Source organism: Anthonomus grandis, chromosome 10 (genome assembly GCF_022605725.1).
Source record: "Anthonomus grandis grandis chromosome 10, icAntGran1.3, whole genome shotgun sequence".
Taxonomy (NCBI): Eukaryota; Metazoa; Arthropoda; class Insecta; order Coleoptera; family Curculionidae; genus Anthonomus; species Anthonomus grandis.
This window is the reverse complement of record NC_065555.1, coordinates 27,110,754-27,126,415: the sequence shown is the minus strand read 5'-3', so window position 1 is coordinate 27,126,415 and position 15,662 is coordinate 27,110,754. Positions and strand designations below refer to the sequence as shown.

The 15,662-nt window shown below is 33.5% G+C and overlaps 1 protein-coding gene across 3 annotated transcripts in view; it reads right to left on the bottom strand.

Annotated features, from left to right (window-relative positions):
• Positions 1–15,662, bottom strand: part of LOC126741448 (uncharacterized) — a 101,914-nt gene that overhangs the window by 59,082 nt on the left and 27,170 nt on the right. For 2 of the 3 annotated variants that reach the window (XM_050447860.1, XM_050447861.1), the window contains exons 4-6: positions 10,345–10,508; positions 10,081–10,260; positions 5,249–5,533 (exon numbers count right to left, since the gene is read on the bottom strand). In XM_050447860.1, the coding sequence (XP_050303817.1) occupies positions 5,249–5,533; positions 10,081–10,260; positions 10,345–10,508 (629 nt within the window). The remainder of the gene's footprint in view (positions 1–5,248; positions 5,534–10,080; positions 10,261–10,344; positions 10,509–15,662) is intronic. The other variant, XM_050447862.1, reaches the window with a different exon arrangement.

Below are 15,662 nucleotides of genomic sequence, written 5' to 3'. Positions count from 1 at the left end.
TTACATACAAACTATAGTACCAACAATATACTGTCACAAAACTTCTTCTATCTGCCGCTCCATCACTAGCGGCAGGACAAAACAAAAACCACACAACTATTTCTGATGAATTTATGCGACAGACGTCAATTTGAAAAAATCATTCATTATTTCCCTGTGCGCGGCCATTTATTTCTGCCATGTGACCGCGACTTTGGATCAATAAAGCGTTTTTTAAGAAGAAACGACCGAATATATACACCTAAAGATTACGCAGATCTTATTGTAAAATCTAGCAAAGTTGGTCGATTTTCTATACATGTGGTCTGCACTGACGAAATTATTAGTTTCAAAAACTGGTGGCTACAGTCATATAAAAAAACAACGAACTCCGATGAAACTTCTGGAAGGGAAGTTCCTAAAGATCAAAGAATACCTTTAAAGATATCAGCATATATAGAGTTTGTGTGTAGTATGGAAACCCCCGGAAAAGTCATCACCAAACCTTTTATTAATGGTATTACCTATTCCACTTTTACTCTCCGAAAAAGTAACTCCGCTCCAGAGCTGCCAACTCAGAAGGCTTTCCCTGCTGGTAAAGTTCCAATAAATAAGAAAAAACATGATGACGTGCAAAAGCTTATGGAATATACACTAAAGGATATGAACATTTCTATAAAGAAATCCTTAGATGGCCGACTACAGAAGCTGAATGTGTCATGGACTCAGAACGTGAAGATAAATATGGCCTTAGAACTTAAGGGACAGGTTCCCAAGTAACATCAAAATTAAAAAATAAAAAAAAAATAGTTCTTAGGGCGTAAAATACTGTTTTCATATTATCTCAAAATGTAAGATTTTAGAGATATGGGCTTTTTGAAATAAACGATTTATTATTAAAGGAGCTTAAGGTCCCCTATTGCCTCTCGCGTAAGCTTCTAAACCGTGGAGAAATCAGGTAGTGATCCAAGATTTATTATGTGTTAACGACGCAATTCCCAACAATCATGGCAACAATGCCGTTGCCCCTCTTCTGGCCGACAAGGAGACGCGAAGCGAAGGGACTTCACTTGGCAGCGAGCAGCGGTACGCGTAACATTGGTTGTATCGATTAATTGTCCATTCTTAAAATAAATACGTACGTTTTAATACGTCAATGCGAATTTTATTAACAGAGGTCAGCAAATTAACCTAAGGGCTAAACTCTAAACACCCTAATTTACATTATGAAAACTTAATATTATAACAGAGTTTATGCTTAAATAAACTCCTGGACAAAATTATCGCACCACTTGATTTTTAGAGATTTTTATTTAATAAAGATAAAAAAATAAGCAAACTTATAAGCATTGTTAACTATGCATTATTAATTAACAAAAACAATTATATTCTATTTAACAAAACGAGATTTAAGTAACTAAATTCAATACAAGGAAAAGCATCGATTTTCACTAACTTCAATTTTGATACAAAAATAAAACAATAGACCCATAATGAATTCTTAATAACGTGTATTGCCACCTCTAGCTGCAATGACCGCTTGAAGTCTTCGCAGCATTCCTCGTATCAAATTATGAAAACTTTCCTGCGGATGTATTGTCACTCCTCACGAGCAGCATGTTCCATGATAAAGCATAAACATAGTTTTTGTCCAGTTCTGCTTTTTATACGAGAAAAGATATTATAACTGTTTTAACTGATATTTATTTTTATTTAAATTTTCTTGACAAAATAATTAGTGGTGCCATAATTTTGTCCAGGAGTTTATAATAAAATTATTCCTTAAACTCTAACAAGCCCAGTTATCATTCTCTATGATCTAGCACAGGCAGTTTTTCGGTAATTTGTGTATCTCGTAACCACTAGCATTTTATATTTAAAGCAAAATTAAAAGGGGTATGACTTATAGGGTGGTGAATTTTATATATAAGCGGTTACGGAAACGGGTGACATTCGAGTAGCAAAGCCATAAACTCAGCACCAATAAGCAAAGTAAGATAAATCACATAAGTCGGCGTTGACCCCCGCTGTTAAAATTTGAACGGTAATTAAGCATCGCATCAATCCGGTTTTTACTTGCCTTACAAAACCGAAGAAAGAAAGCCCAAGTACTAATTACTATTAGACAGATAGGCCCAAACAAGAGTTTCAAAAGTAAATAAAGCGGAACGATAATAATAACTGTCAATACTTTAGCATGACAAATGGAAAACGCTATGCTCGGAAGCGGCAGGTTAACTGTCAACAGGTGTCTTACCTATTTCACAAATTGTCAAGAACAAATGTAAACAATGGAACGAATTACTAGTGAAAACCCGGAAAATACTGCGTACTCTACTGCTTGTACGACTACGGTACGACTCTACTGCAACGAATGTGTCAGCCTCATGGATCTGGTGCCTTTTTATATCCACGATAGGAATTTAGCAACGGGAAGTTTTACGAACCATCTTCGGGATTAGTATTCGGGTCAAAAAAAAAGCAATTAAGGAAACTTAAAGGAAATTGAGGGGTCCATTAAAGTTAAAGGGACGTCTAGAAACAACGTTTTTTTTTGAAAATTTTTACATAGAATGTTGATTTTGAACATTTTATTGATAAAAAAGTGCGGATGAAGTAAAAAAATGCACAATTTTAAAAATTATAAAGGATTTTCTACTTACGTATAATTCACAATTATACCCGGCTTAACTATACTCTATTTGCGACTAGCCATCACGTTGACCATTATATATGCTATTAATTTAAATTTAAAGCCGTAAGTAGCCAAATTCTGTAACTTAGAACGATTTACATCACTTCTTTAGGTCATATACACAAATTTCCAGACGAAAATCAGGAATATCAAATATGTAAATACTAAATACGGATTAATTCATAAAAAAAGACTGTCAAATGTCACTTACGTGAACAACTATTATTTTATTATCTATTGGGAGTGGCTACTGTACTAGTACGATTATCGTAATTTTCTGACTTAGTATTTGTTTATTTATATAATCATAATATATGCACACGGGGCGGTAGCCCCATGTGCGCATACAAGGTGGGCGCACATGGGACTATGTGGTTGGCGCACATGTGGAGTTGGGATTGCAAAAAGGGATTAGAACCTTGGGTTGGCGCTAAATAGTGGGTTGGGTAGTCGTTTGAGCCCTATTTAGGGACTAGGTTAATAGTTAGGAAAAGAGGAATCATATCGGCACAAACACGGGGCTGCCGCCCTTGTTTGTGCCGATAATAATAACCTGTGTATACACAATTAGAGGTGTGCTTGTATATGCATGGGTACATACAAAAAAAAACCTTTTTTTTTAAATCGTACTCGTACAGTAGCCACTCCTAATAAATAATAAAATAATATTTTGTTGACGTGACATTTGACAGTCTTTGTTTATTTATGAATTAATCCGTATTTACATATTTGATATTCCTAATTCGCCTGTAGAAATTTGTGTTTATGACCTAAAGAAGTGATGTAAATTCTTCTAAGTTATAAAATTTGGTTAATTAAGGCTTTAAATTTGAATTAATAGCGTATATAATGATCAACGTGATGGTTAGTCACTAATAGAGTGCAGTTAAGCGGGCTGAAATTGGGCATTATACGTAAGTAGAAAATCTTTTATAATTTTTAAAATTTTGCATTTTTTTACTTCATCCTCACTTTTTTATCAATAAAACGGTCAAACTCTAACGGTCTAACATTCTATGTAAAAATTTTCGAAAAAAAAATCGTTTTTTAGACGTCCCTTTAACTTTACCGGACCCGAAATTGAGTTTTTCATCGGGGAAATGGTATGAATAAATAAGATATGTAATATGGTAAACAAACTTAATTTCAGTCCCCAAAACCAGGTATTGTAGGTATTAGATGGACAACTGTTGACTACATGTGCCCAAGAAAACCGGGCTTTCCAGGAATACTATGGGAAATTGTAGCATAGTTTATCATGCTTATTGCACAACTCATGTCCCTTCTTTAAGGAGGGTTTCTAAAATATGTACGCTTTAGAACTTGTATAAATGGAGATGTAAACAGTGTATATAAAATGAAAGAAAAATAACATAAACTTTAGTGATGAAAAACTGTCGGTTCTAGGCATTCAGTGATTGCACATTGCTCAATGTCCTAAGAATAACCAGGACTGAAAATAAGGAAGACCAGGGATCACAACACGGTTGACGGAGGACCTGATACAACCCATTAGAGATCTAACCTATCCTGGATATTAACTAGTCCAGAAACACCTTAAAAATGGTTTATCCATGTAGCTTATTGCAAGTTACCTGCAACGCATAGGTAAGCCTTTGAAATTCACATCACCTAACGGGTCACGGAATCCTACACTACAAGAACTACCAGTGTTCATAAAAATTTTTTCCGGCGACAAATTTATTGCCCAATTTTACTAAAAACTTCGGCGTACTAATGGATACAACATTTCAAAGTACTTAAATTTTACTTTTAAACAAGCTGAAATTAAACTAAATCAGAAAAAGTTTTTTAAAAGTTATAGTCATTTAAACAATTCCACTTTTACTACCTTCCCTTACTTCGGTTTAAGTCGGTGCGCTAATAAGTCTTGAATTTGGTGTCTGACCAAACTGATGGAAAATATTCTAATTATGTTAGCTTAAGCTGAAATTTTTCAGAAAAAATTAAAATTGAATTATTGACCTTTTAATTACACCCCCTAGTGGCCAAATTTCGAACTTAAAAATAATTTCCAGCGTTTTCTCTTAGCCATGTCTCCTGTCATATTGACAGTTACCAATATATGGCTGCGATCCACGCTTAATGAAGCACCTAAATAAGCGTTTCGTAATTTTTGGATTGAGAACAAAAGTAGACTTCTACTAGTTAGTCATTATTTGCACAATAATAAAGCCATTCAATAAAATCAATCAAGTTCCGTTTCCTAGTCTTTTACGAAACTAACGGTCTACAAAGAACATGTCGGAAAATTTGTAAGCAGGAAATCTAGTATGGCCACCGACTACGCCACCTTAAAGAGTTTAGTCGTAAAAATTTATGAATTTGGTTCTGGACAATTTCTTAAGTTCTATGTTCATTTACCAGCGCCATCTTTAAATGGTTATCTCTTCCTTAGGAGGCGATTTGGGAAAAAAATAAACTTTTATCTTAAAATAACGCGTTGCGCTCCTGAAGTCCGTGCCGCTAGACTTTTACAGCACCCTATATTGACAATATATCTACTACAACGAGCATTTATCATAAGGAGCAAACAAAACATGCTTTACTTACTTGTGCGCCTTGGGGCAACGGCCCTTGTTGAGGGGGCCCCCGCATAAAGTTAACGTCCCCCAAACTAGGCGGAGGCACGGTTTTATTCGGAGGTGGGACATTTTTCATGAAGTTTCGATCGTCATTTTCAGTAGGAGTCGGTATTGCCATGATATCGATCGGTTTTGGGTTGGGAATTTCGTTCAGTTGCAGAGAGGTCGGAGTTGGAATAGTTGACACTTGCAACGGCGCTGGTGGGGGTATATTAAGGGTGTTCAAAGGTTCCGGTTGTGGTATATTCTGAACCTATTAGAGTAAATTAATTTTAAAGTGGCGTATAAACAGAATTATTTAAAGAATCAAAAAAACTGCCAAAATAGGGTCATTGACAATTTGAGAGGATTTTACGCGATTCTTGTTTCGATAATGAAAATAAGAGTTACGGCCTGGTTATTAGTGCAAACACGTTCCTGTTTACATTCCGTTTGGTTCCTGTTGATTCTCACCATCCATGTTTTTCTTAAAGGTAAAGAACTTCCTAGACATTGCAAGGTTACCACAACTACCAAATTCGATTTTAGAAAGGCTAACTTTTTTACTGTATTGAGAATCATTTAATTTTAGCGCCTTTAGTTTGTATACTGAAATTGTGAGTTAGGTTTGGCAACAAGGCGGAAATGCATCCCTACTTAATTATAATATAACTTCAGCAACGTGACGATCAAATTTTAGTTGTGAATCGAATAATAGACCCAAATTGCGAGCCACATCCACATACTCAAGCGGCATATGATCAATACAAATCTTAACATTATCCTTCAAAAAGTCAACCTTACTGGCTTCAATGAAGCTGTTTGAGTCAAATGAAAAATTGAGTTGCGTATCATCAGCATAAGCAACAATTTTGCAGTGTTCTGAAGAGGTTACTAGATGCGACGTATATAGATAATAAAAAGTAAAGGACCCAAAATTGGATTCCATAGGGATGGAACTTAAGCTAAAATATTTAGCTTTTCGGAAAAAATTAACTTTATATGATATACTTTGATTATATGTAAGTAATTCCAGAGCAAGTAAATCAAAGACATAAAATTTAAGTTTAGAAATCAGTAACTGATGGTTAATAGTATCGAGTGCTTTCGAGTAGTCGATAAGAAATAAGCAGCGAAGCAAACCATTTATTGTAGGCTTCAAAAATATCGTTTGTTACCTTACCTGATTTTCTGTTAATATTTTATTTATATCACAATATTTAACCATTTGATTGCAGAGTATTTTTTCAACTATCTTTGACAACACTGGTAAAATGCTTGTTATTCTTAAATCCGAAAAATTTTTAGGTTCCTTATATTTAGGTAAGGCAATACCTTTGGCACTTTTCCAAATTAGGGGAAAATATTTTTTTTCTAAACAGCAATTGATTATATTCACAATAAATACATCAATTTCGGGACTACAGTGCTGAATCACTTCCAAATCAGATTCGACACAGTTCCTTTTAAGAGCAAACAAAATTGCATGAACCTCTTCCTCCGTGCACAAGTTGAGAGAAAAATTAGTGGTATTATTAAAAAGATTACCATTGTAAAAGTTAATTTTGCTTTGGCATTATTTGAACTTTGAAAAAAATGAAAAAAATTATTATTAATGAGGTTAGGATCCGAAAGATGTAGGGGTAGAGTAGTGTATTTTTTGTTGTTGCAATAAACTTTTAGATTATCTAAGGCATCCCAAGTTTTGCGAGGATTGTTTTGAGCTGAAATAAAACTTAAATATTGCTGTTTTCCCCTCCTAATAGCCTGTTTTTAAGTTACCCAGTCATCATTATTTTTGGATCGTTTATACTTTTGTAAAGCTCTATCTTTATCATGCATTAAAATTTTCACGTTACCGGTTACCCGTGCTTTTGACTTGGTAACCTCTCTAATCTTTACTGGTGCATGTTTATCGAATAATTGGATAATAAAAGAAATTAGAATATTTATTTTTTCACCTTGATCTTCTTTACGAATAATTGCAAACCAATCTAGATAAAATAGGTCATTCTTAAAATGTAAGGGGTTAAAATTACGAAAGCAGCTGTAGGAAATTATTTTAGGCGGAGCTTTTAATTTATGCATTGAGAAATCACAAAAACAAAGTCTATGGTCGAAAATAGTATCAGCATTCAAAGTTAGGGAGCATTGGGAATAAAAATTGGATCAATTAAAGTAGATGAGTTGCCCGCAATTCGTGTAGGTTCATTCGGGTTTAAGTACCTGTACTTAAAACCGGGTTAGGTATTTTGTCCACTGCAGATAATGTAATCAATGGTGCTACAGATGTAAGAAAAGATATTACCCATATCGTTAAGAAAGTCAGGCATTGAGGAGTTTGGTCGGTTGGTTATTGGTTGTTTTTCGATTGTTTGACTACTCCTCTTCAAAATGAGCCGGATTCGAGGTCAGTGTGTAGAGCACTCTCGACATATAAGCATTTATTCAAAAAAAATCGATACAATGTTTTGTCAAGTGCTGAATCCTGCACTTGGCGGATCGGCATCATTTGTGACTGACGAACTTCTGAATTAGTCCCAAATCAGCTGACAGAACAACCTGAGTAAAATCAAGTGCAGAGCTCCGAAGACTTCAAGGATCGCTTTAACCTTAAAAGCGGCGATTTTTCTACTGTTGTCTGAACCCAAGAGATGGCACCCTCCACCAAAACCTGCTCCTCCGACACACCACTTGCATCGAAAGAATCGACGAAGTCGAAAAATCACCTACACGTGTACGAGTGAAAAGATATAAGCTCTTTTATAGTATTTTTTTGAGGCCTATAAAAATTGAGTACACTTACTTTCTGGACATGCCTCATTGAACTGTACACACGGTTGAATAACGGCTTATCAATGAAAATTGTATAATTTCGTTTTGAGTTAAATATTATTATTATTAAATGCTTCATTTTTAACATAATATGTTTATTGTTATAATTTAGTATTTCGTTTTCAAATGTTTTCGTTGCTTCAGTTAAGTTTAAAATATTGAAGTATAAATTAATAGTTTTCATTAATATGACGATTATATACAGTGAGTACGCGCAATTTGGAACAAATTCATTTAAAATTCAGGGGTCTGTTCGAAAAAAACGCTCGGACACAAACGTTAATTTTTATTTTTTGTCGCGATTCTTTTGATGATGAATTCATGTATACAGGGTGGACCAAAAATGAGCTATGACTATTAAGTTAAATTTTTAAATAGAAACACCCTTCTTTTATTTTATTTTTTAATTTTGTATAAAATTTTAAGTATATTTTGTATACCATGTCCTATACCTAACCTCAATATTTATTAAGAAATTTGCGATTAAATTTTTATAAATAACTGAACTTTTGAAACAGTCTATAAAATTAAAATAAATGTTCAAATTGTTGACCATTAACTTTCTAAAAGTAACCAAGTCGATATTCAAATTCTTGTAATACTTTACTTATTGTTTGAGGCCGGATTTGTTGTATTTTGGCTCTAATCCTATTTTTTAATTCTTCTAAACTTTCAGGTTTATCAAAATAAACTTTAGATTTTAGATAACCCAATAGATAAAAATCCAATGGGGTTAAATCTGGCGACCTTGCCGGCCATTCAATAAAACCCCCCCTTCCAATCCATCTATTTGTAAAAATGTTGGTAAGGTAATCTCGTACTGTTGTTTGCGAATAGTGTGGGGGGGGGGGGCATCCTGTTGGAACCATATCGAATCTGTCGGTATAAATGGGTTTTCACCATTTGGATATAGTGCAAGTAAACTAGGTACTATCTGATTTTGAAGCAACTCTAAATATTTTTCAGAGGTGGGTGCGCCCTCAATAAAATAGGGACCCACAATTGACGTGCCCACAATTCCTGCCCCTACGTTTAACTTCTTGGGAAATTGTGTGTGACTTTCCATACTCTAGTGTGAATTTTCTGGTGCCCAATAATGAAAATTTTGCCTAATTACAGAACCATTTGAAAAAATGAATTTTATATAGATGCCATTTATTCCTATGCAAACATTTTAGAACACATGATTTACTAACCGACTGATCTGCAGCAAATTGTCGAGTTGATTTATGTGGATTTTATTGTAAATCGAGCAAAATATCTAATTGTCTGTTTTCTGGAAGCATGGGACGGTCCAGGTCATATTTGTCTCTAACATGACCAAAATCCCTAATTTTTTTTTTCAATTTTGCATACTACCGAACGTGTAATAGGCCTCTCCGGGTACTTATTGTTAAACAGATCGCAAACTTCGGCCTGTGTTCGAGTCTAGTCGCCATATCCTACCATCATCAAAATTTCAATTCTTTGTTTTTCAGTTAAACGCGCCATACTTTTAAACTTTGCAATTGCACTTGACACTAACTGACATTTACGTAAAGTAATACATACTGTTTCTATGCGATTAAATGGTGACAAGGTGTCAACAATCAAATATACCTGTTTAAAAAACTACGAAAAAACATGTTTGAATATGCTTAAACGACCCAAACAGTTGCATATTTATTAATAATTTAGGTATAAGATATGGTATAAAAAATATACTTAAAATTGTATGCAGAATTCAAAAATGGAATAAAAAATAATTGTTTTCATTTAAAAAATTTAAGTTGATGGTCGTTGCTTATTTTTGGTTCACAATGTATACATGAATTCATCCATGAACACCCTAACATTTTAAATGAATTTGTTCCAACTTGCGCGTCATCACTGTATATATACTTCAATATTTTAAACTTAACTGAAGCAACGAAAAAATTTGAAAACGAAAAACTAAATTAACTAGCTGTTCATTACACAAATTAACATAAGTACATTTAAGCATACCTGAATAGGATTTGGAGGCGGAATAGACGTCAATTCTACAGTTGGCGCTGGCAATCCTTGAGGTCTCATATTTATTAAATTCGGAGCAGCATGATTAATGTTTTGTTGCGTCAATACAGGAGGTGGTATGGTGACGGTCGTGATGATACTAGTAGGCGCTGATACTAGCACATTTTGATCCTAAATACCGCAATAATACAAATTATTATTTTGCCATTGCTGTTTATTACTAAAAGGGGAATTTCAAAAATGTTCAAAGCTTACCTGCGGAGTTAATACGATTTGGGTCTGAGGCAAAATTTGAGGAGGCGGAACGTTTAATAAAACTTGATTTGGAGGAGGCGCGGTTAAAAGTTGATCACTTGCAGAGGTCGTAAATATGTGCGTAGGCGCCTGAACTGATTGTAGTGTGGGTCCAGAAACAGATACTGAAAATATATTTTTATGTACTATAAAACAGTCAAAGTTATAATTAGGCGTCATGCATATTTTTTAAGAATATGCATGATATCAAGAATCAAAAAAAAAAAAAAAACAAATCTGAATCTTTAAAATTATGTTTATCTTTTAATAATCCAAATTTTGTCAGTTGTCTGGTAAAGTTTTGGGTTTCAGGATCAGAGAACTAAAAGTCCAGTTTAACTTAAAATGGCCGACGTTTCCCAAAATATATTTGCCTCCTCAGGGCGCTGAAAATATAGAAATTTTTGTTGAGAAACACGTTTAAGTTAACTTTGACCCTACCTGAAAGACAAAAAAACAACAAAACACAACAATATGTACACTACCGCTCAAAAGTATTTGCCCACCATGTATTCTTTTTATTATTTTAAATTAGATACAAAAATCTTATCTTTATACCTATATTTAGATTGTATCTCTTTTGTAAATTGCATATATGCTTAAACAGCAAATACTTAAACTATCAACCATGGTTCGTTGAAAAAACACTGACTATTTAAAAATAGTCTTGCAAATAACAAACAATGTAGTGAAAATATGCACTTCTTCTAAAAAACTAATCTGTTTACAGCCCGTTTCTGATGAAATTTGAAACATTTAAGGGTGTTTAGTCTTCAAGAATTGATTTTGTATAACATTGGTAAATAATTTCGCTTGCTTATTGACGATTGTCACCGTTTCTTTGCTGGTTTTTCAACATTCTTTAAAATCGCTAAAACAAAAGAGTTATCGGTAGAAACAAAAGGTATTATCATTGGACTTCATAAGGCTGGAAAGACTAACCGTTAAATTTCGACGGATTTGGGAATTCCAAGGCGGACTGTCGATTATAATGTTAGGAAATTCACCAGAGAAGGGACTATTAGCAACAAACCTCGATTGGGAAGGCCAAAGGCAACAAGTTCAAAGGAGGATTTAAATATTATAATTACAAGCAAACGCAATAGACGCCTTACCGCCCCTGAAGTCAAAGTAAAAATCAACAATGAGCGTAAAAAAGCGGTCAGTGTTTCGACAGTAAAACGGCGACTTTATAATGCTGGTCTTAAAGGATGTTTAGCTGTATCAAAACCGCTACTGAATGATGTTAATAAGAAGAAAAGACTTGAGTGGGCCCAATCACACAAAGAATGAACCATTGATGACTGGAAGAAAGTTCTCTGGAGTGACGAGTCGAAATTCGAAGTTTTTGGAACGAAGAGGCGAGTTTTTGTTCGCCGTTATGCCAATGAAAGGGTCGCTAAGAACTGTACGGTGGCCTCAGTTAAACACGGTGGTGGTTCGGTGATGGTGTGAGGTTGTTTCGGAGGATCTGCAGTGGGCGATCTAATTAGAATAGAGGAATGGAAAAGAGGGTTACAAAACAATTTTAAGTGACAATGTACTTCCTTCTAGTACTCAAATAATGACTGGGGAAAACTTCATCTTTCAACATGACAATGACCCCAAGTACACGTCGAAATTATGCAAGCAATATTTAGCTCAATTACAAAGGCAACATCTTCTGAAAGTTATGGTATGGCCCCCACAATCACCGGACCTCAATCCTATCGAATTACTCTGGGATGAACTGGATAGACAAGTGCGAAAATCATGCACCACATCAAAAGAAGACTTGTGGAGGATCATCCAAGAAGAGTGGCACAAGATACCTCAGGAAACTTTGGACAAATTAATTAGAAGACTACCGAAACTCTGTGAAGCTGTTATTAAAAATCGAGGCGGACATGTAGATGAATCGAAAATTTAATTTTCTTAAATTTAATTAATTGAAAAATGTATTGTTTATATTCATTTTATTATAAATAAACCGTTTCATAAGAATAACTGATGGGTTTATTATTTTTAGTTATAACTTTAAAACAGTCATATGTGGGCAAATACTTTTGAGCGGTAGTGTACATATATATAAAAAAAGAAAATTATTTCTTATTCTACTTAAACCTATGTTTGTTAATAAAATAAAAATAAAACAAAATAAACGTTACTTACATTTTAAAATTCTGAACCTAGTCATAAAAATGAATATAAACATAGATGGAAAATAGACAATCAATAAACATAGACATTCGAGCATTAGAAAAATTAAGAGACAAAACTCGAAAAAAATTAAAAAAAACTAAAAAGCAGACTATAATGATTACAAAATTTTAAGAAATTACACTCTATCATTTATAGCAGCAGAGAAGCGAACACATATAGTAAATAATTTTCAACAAAATAACCCCTCTAAACTTTGGAGGAGTCTTATCAAATACTAAACAAATACTATACTTTTATCAAATACTGAGAATATCAACAATTATTTGACCCCATTTTTACAGTCTACTTTCAACCAATGTACAGAAAAAACATAGTTTTATAATAATAATCATTTTAGTCCTGAACTTGAGTTTAGTTTTTTAATGACCAGACCAGAGGAAATTATCTTACACAAAATTAAATCTAATGCAATGGGCATTGACTCGATAGATTTAAAAATGTTGCAAATGTTAGATTGATAATACAGTATACTCGCGGTAACGTGAACTTGCGATTTTATGAACAACTCATTAATGTGAACATCAATATTTGTCTATGTTAATTCTACAGTGTGAACAAACCCATATTTCGATAATGTGAATTTTAAGAGATCTAGTAATCCTGTGTAGACTTGTCTAGGCTTGTTACTGGATATTGGGTTTACGCATTTCAAACATGAGTGTCGCATCTTACGCAGTGGCCTTTTAAAATGGTTAAAATTAATAAGAAGTGTTTAACTCTTTATGAGAAATCAAAAAATTTGGAAGAGCACAAAAATGGTATGAGTGTTACTGCACTAGCAAAGAAATATCAAATAGCAAAATCAACTATTTGTGCAATTAAAACTAAAGAAGAAAAAATTCTAAAAGTTGTTGGAGAGAGTTTAAGACCTAATAAAATAAAAAAATGCACTTTAAAAAGAGCAGAAAACCCCAAGATGAAAACTTTGCTGTATAAATGGTTTACCAAACAGCGTGAACGAAATTTGCCAGTTACGGGTGATATACTTAAAGAAAAGGCTCTAGATTTACATAGAAAATTAAAACTCAACGATAAATTTAATGAAAGCGATGGATGGCTTCAAAAATTTAAATGGCGATATGGTATAAGGCTGCTTAAAATTGCAGGTGAAAAGTTGTCCTCGCAGCTTCACCTTGTAAATCCCTTTATTGAAGGCTTAAGAAAAAAGATAAAGCAGCTTAATCTTAGTGAAGATCAAATTTATAATGCAGATGAGACGGGTTTATATTGGAAGTTATTGCCAGATAAAACCTATGTTGCAATTTTTGAAAAAACGGCGCCTGGTTTAAAAATAGCTAAACAAAGAATAACTCTTTTGGGGTGCACAAATTGTACAGGATCACACAAACTAACGCCTTTAGTACTAGGAAAAGCAAAATCACCCAGATGTTTTAAAGGATTTGATAATCCAGTCATCTATAAAAGCACTAAAAAGGCCTGGATGACGCAGGAAATTTTTAAAAATTGGTTTTTTAAGCATTTTGTTCCAGAGGTAAGTAAAAGTTTTGTTTGCTTTTTAAGATTTTTTAATGATTAGCATTTAAGTATTTTTCAAAGTTTTACATAATTTTATTCTATTTTAAATTATGTTCTTGTTTTTATTCCTTTAATGTACAGTCTATTGGCTTTGTCTACAACTTCTATGTTTATATTGACAATAAAGCATTTTTGAGTTTGAGTTAATGTTTTTAAGACTAAATTGGGTTTTTAGGTTAAATCATTTTTGCAAAGCAAAAACCTTCCTTTAAAAGCCGTTCTCCTATTAGACAATGCCCCTTCGCATCCACCGGCAGAAGAATTAAAAACTTCTGATGGACACATTTTTGTTGTCTACATGCCCCAAAATGTTTTGCGAATAACCAAACTATTTTACAGAAAAGGCCTATTAAGTTCAATTGTATCAAAGGGTCAAGGAGTAGCTGAGGCCCTAAAAGTTATAACTTTAAGAGATGCTATTATGCAATTGCATTAGAGCCTTCAGTAATTTCAAAATGTTGGAATATTTTGGGAAAAAAGTTGGAGGAGGATGACCTACCTTTAGCTCGACTAAAAGAGATGTGGGAAAATGATGTTAGAGCAGCTGCAGTTAATAAAACCATTACATTGCTTCAAACAATTGAACAGGTATTATTTAGTGCTAGTTACTCCTTTTAATTTTCGATTTTTAGAAATTATAAGAAGAAAGTCTGTAATAGTTTTAGAATTTCATTGAGATATGATTGTTTTTAGATTGATTATAATCCCAAAGACATTGAGGAATGGAATACAGACGCAGTGGAGGAAAATCTCGATAGCAATGATTCAGAAGATAGTGACTGCGAGATATTAACTTTTGAAGAAAAAAAACTTACGCATTTGGAGGCTCTTGCAGCCTTGAAAATTGTCACACAATGGGCCAGTCAAAACTATGTCGACATAAAGTACATTATTACACTAAAAGGCTTAGAAGAAAAAGCTGTAGCCTTAAACCTGTCGCAAAAAAATGCAAACAAAAAATACATCTTTTTTTAAATAAAACTTTTGTATAATGCTTAAAACTGTAATAAATAAATTTATAAATAAATACAAACATAAATAAAGTACAATGTAGTTCCCTTTTATTTTAATTTTAGCTATTTTTAATATAATCTCCATAATGTGAACATTTCAGTAATGCGAACTAAGTCGAAATTTTTCGTTACATTTTCAAAGAGTTCACATCAACGCGAGCCTACTGTATTATAATGCATATTACAAATTATACAGTGCGGCTCTTAATTGCCACCGTTATTACATTGACTTTTTTTCAAGTAGGCTTGTGTCAGCACATCAGTTTTTCGTGTAATGAAATTCTATGACAATTTTACTGTCACTAAGAGTGTATTATTGTAGTAAAATGCTAAAATAAGAAAATGCCACGTCATAATGAATATGAAATGCGTGATATGATTTGCGTTTTTGCTCAGTCAAATTGTAGTGGACTTGGTGCAGCCAGAAGGTATTTAGAATTATACCCAAATCGAAAACAACCCAATCACAAGCTGATCAGACGTATTTATGTAAGCAGAAATACCTGTGTATAAGCCTGATAATGAGAT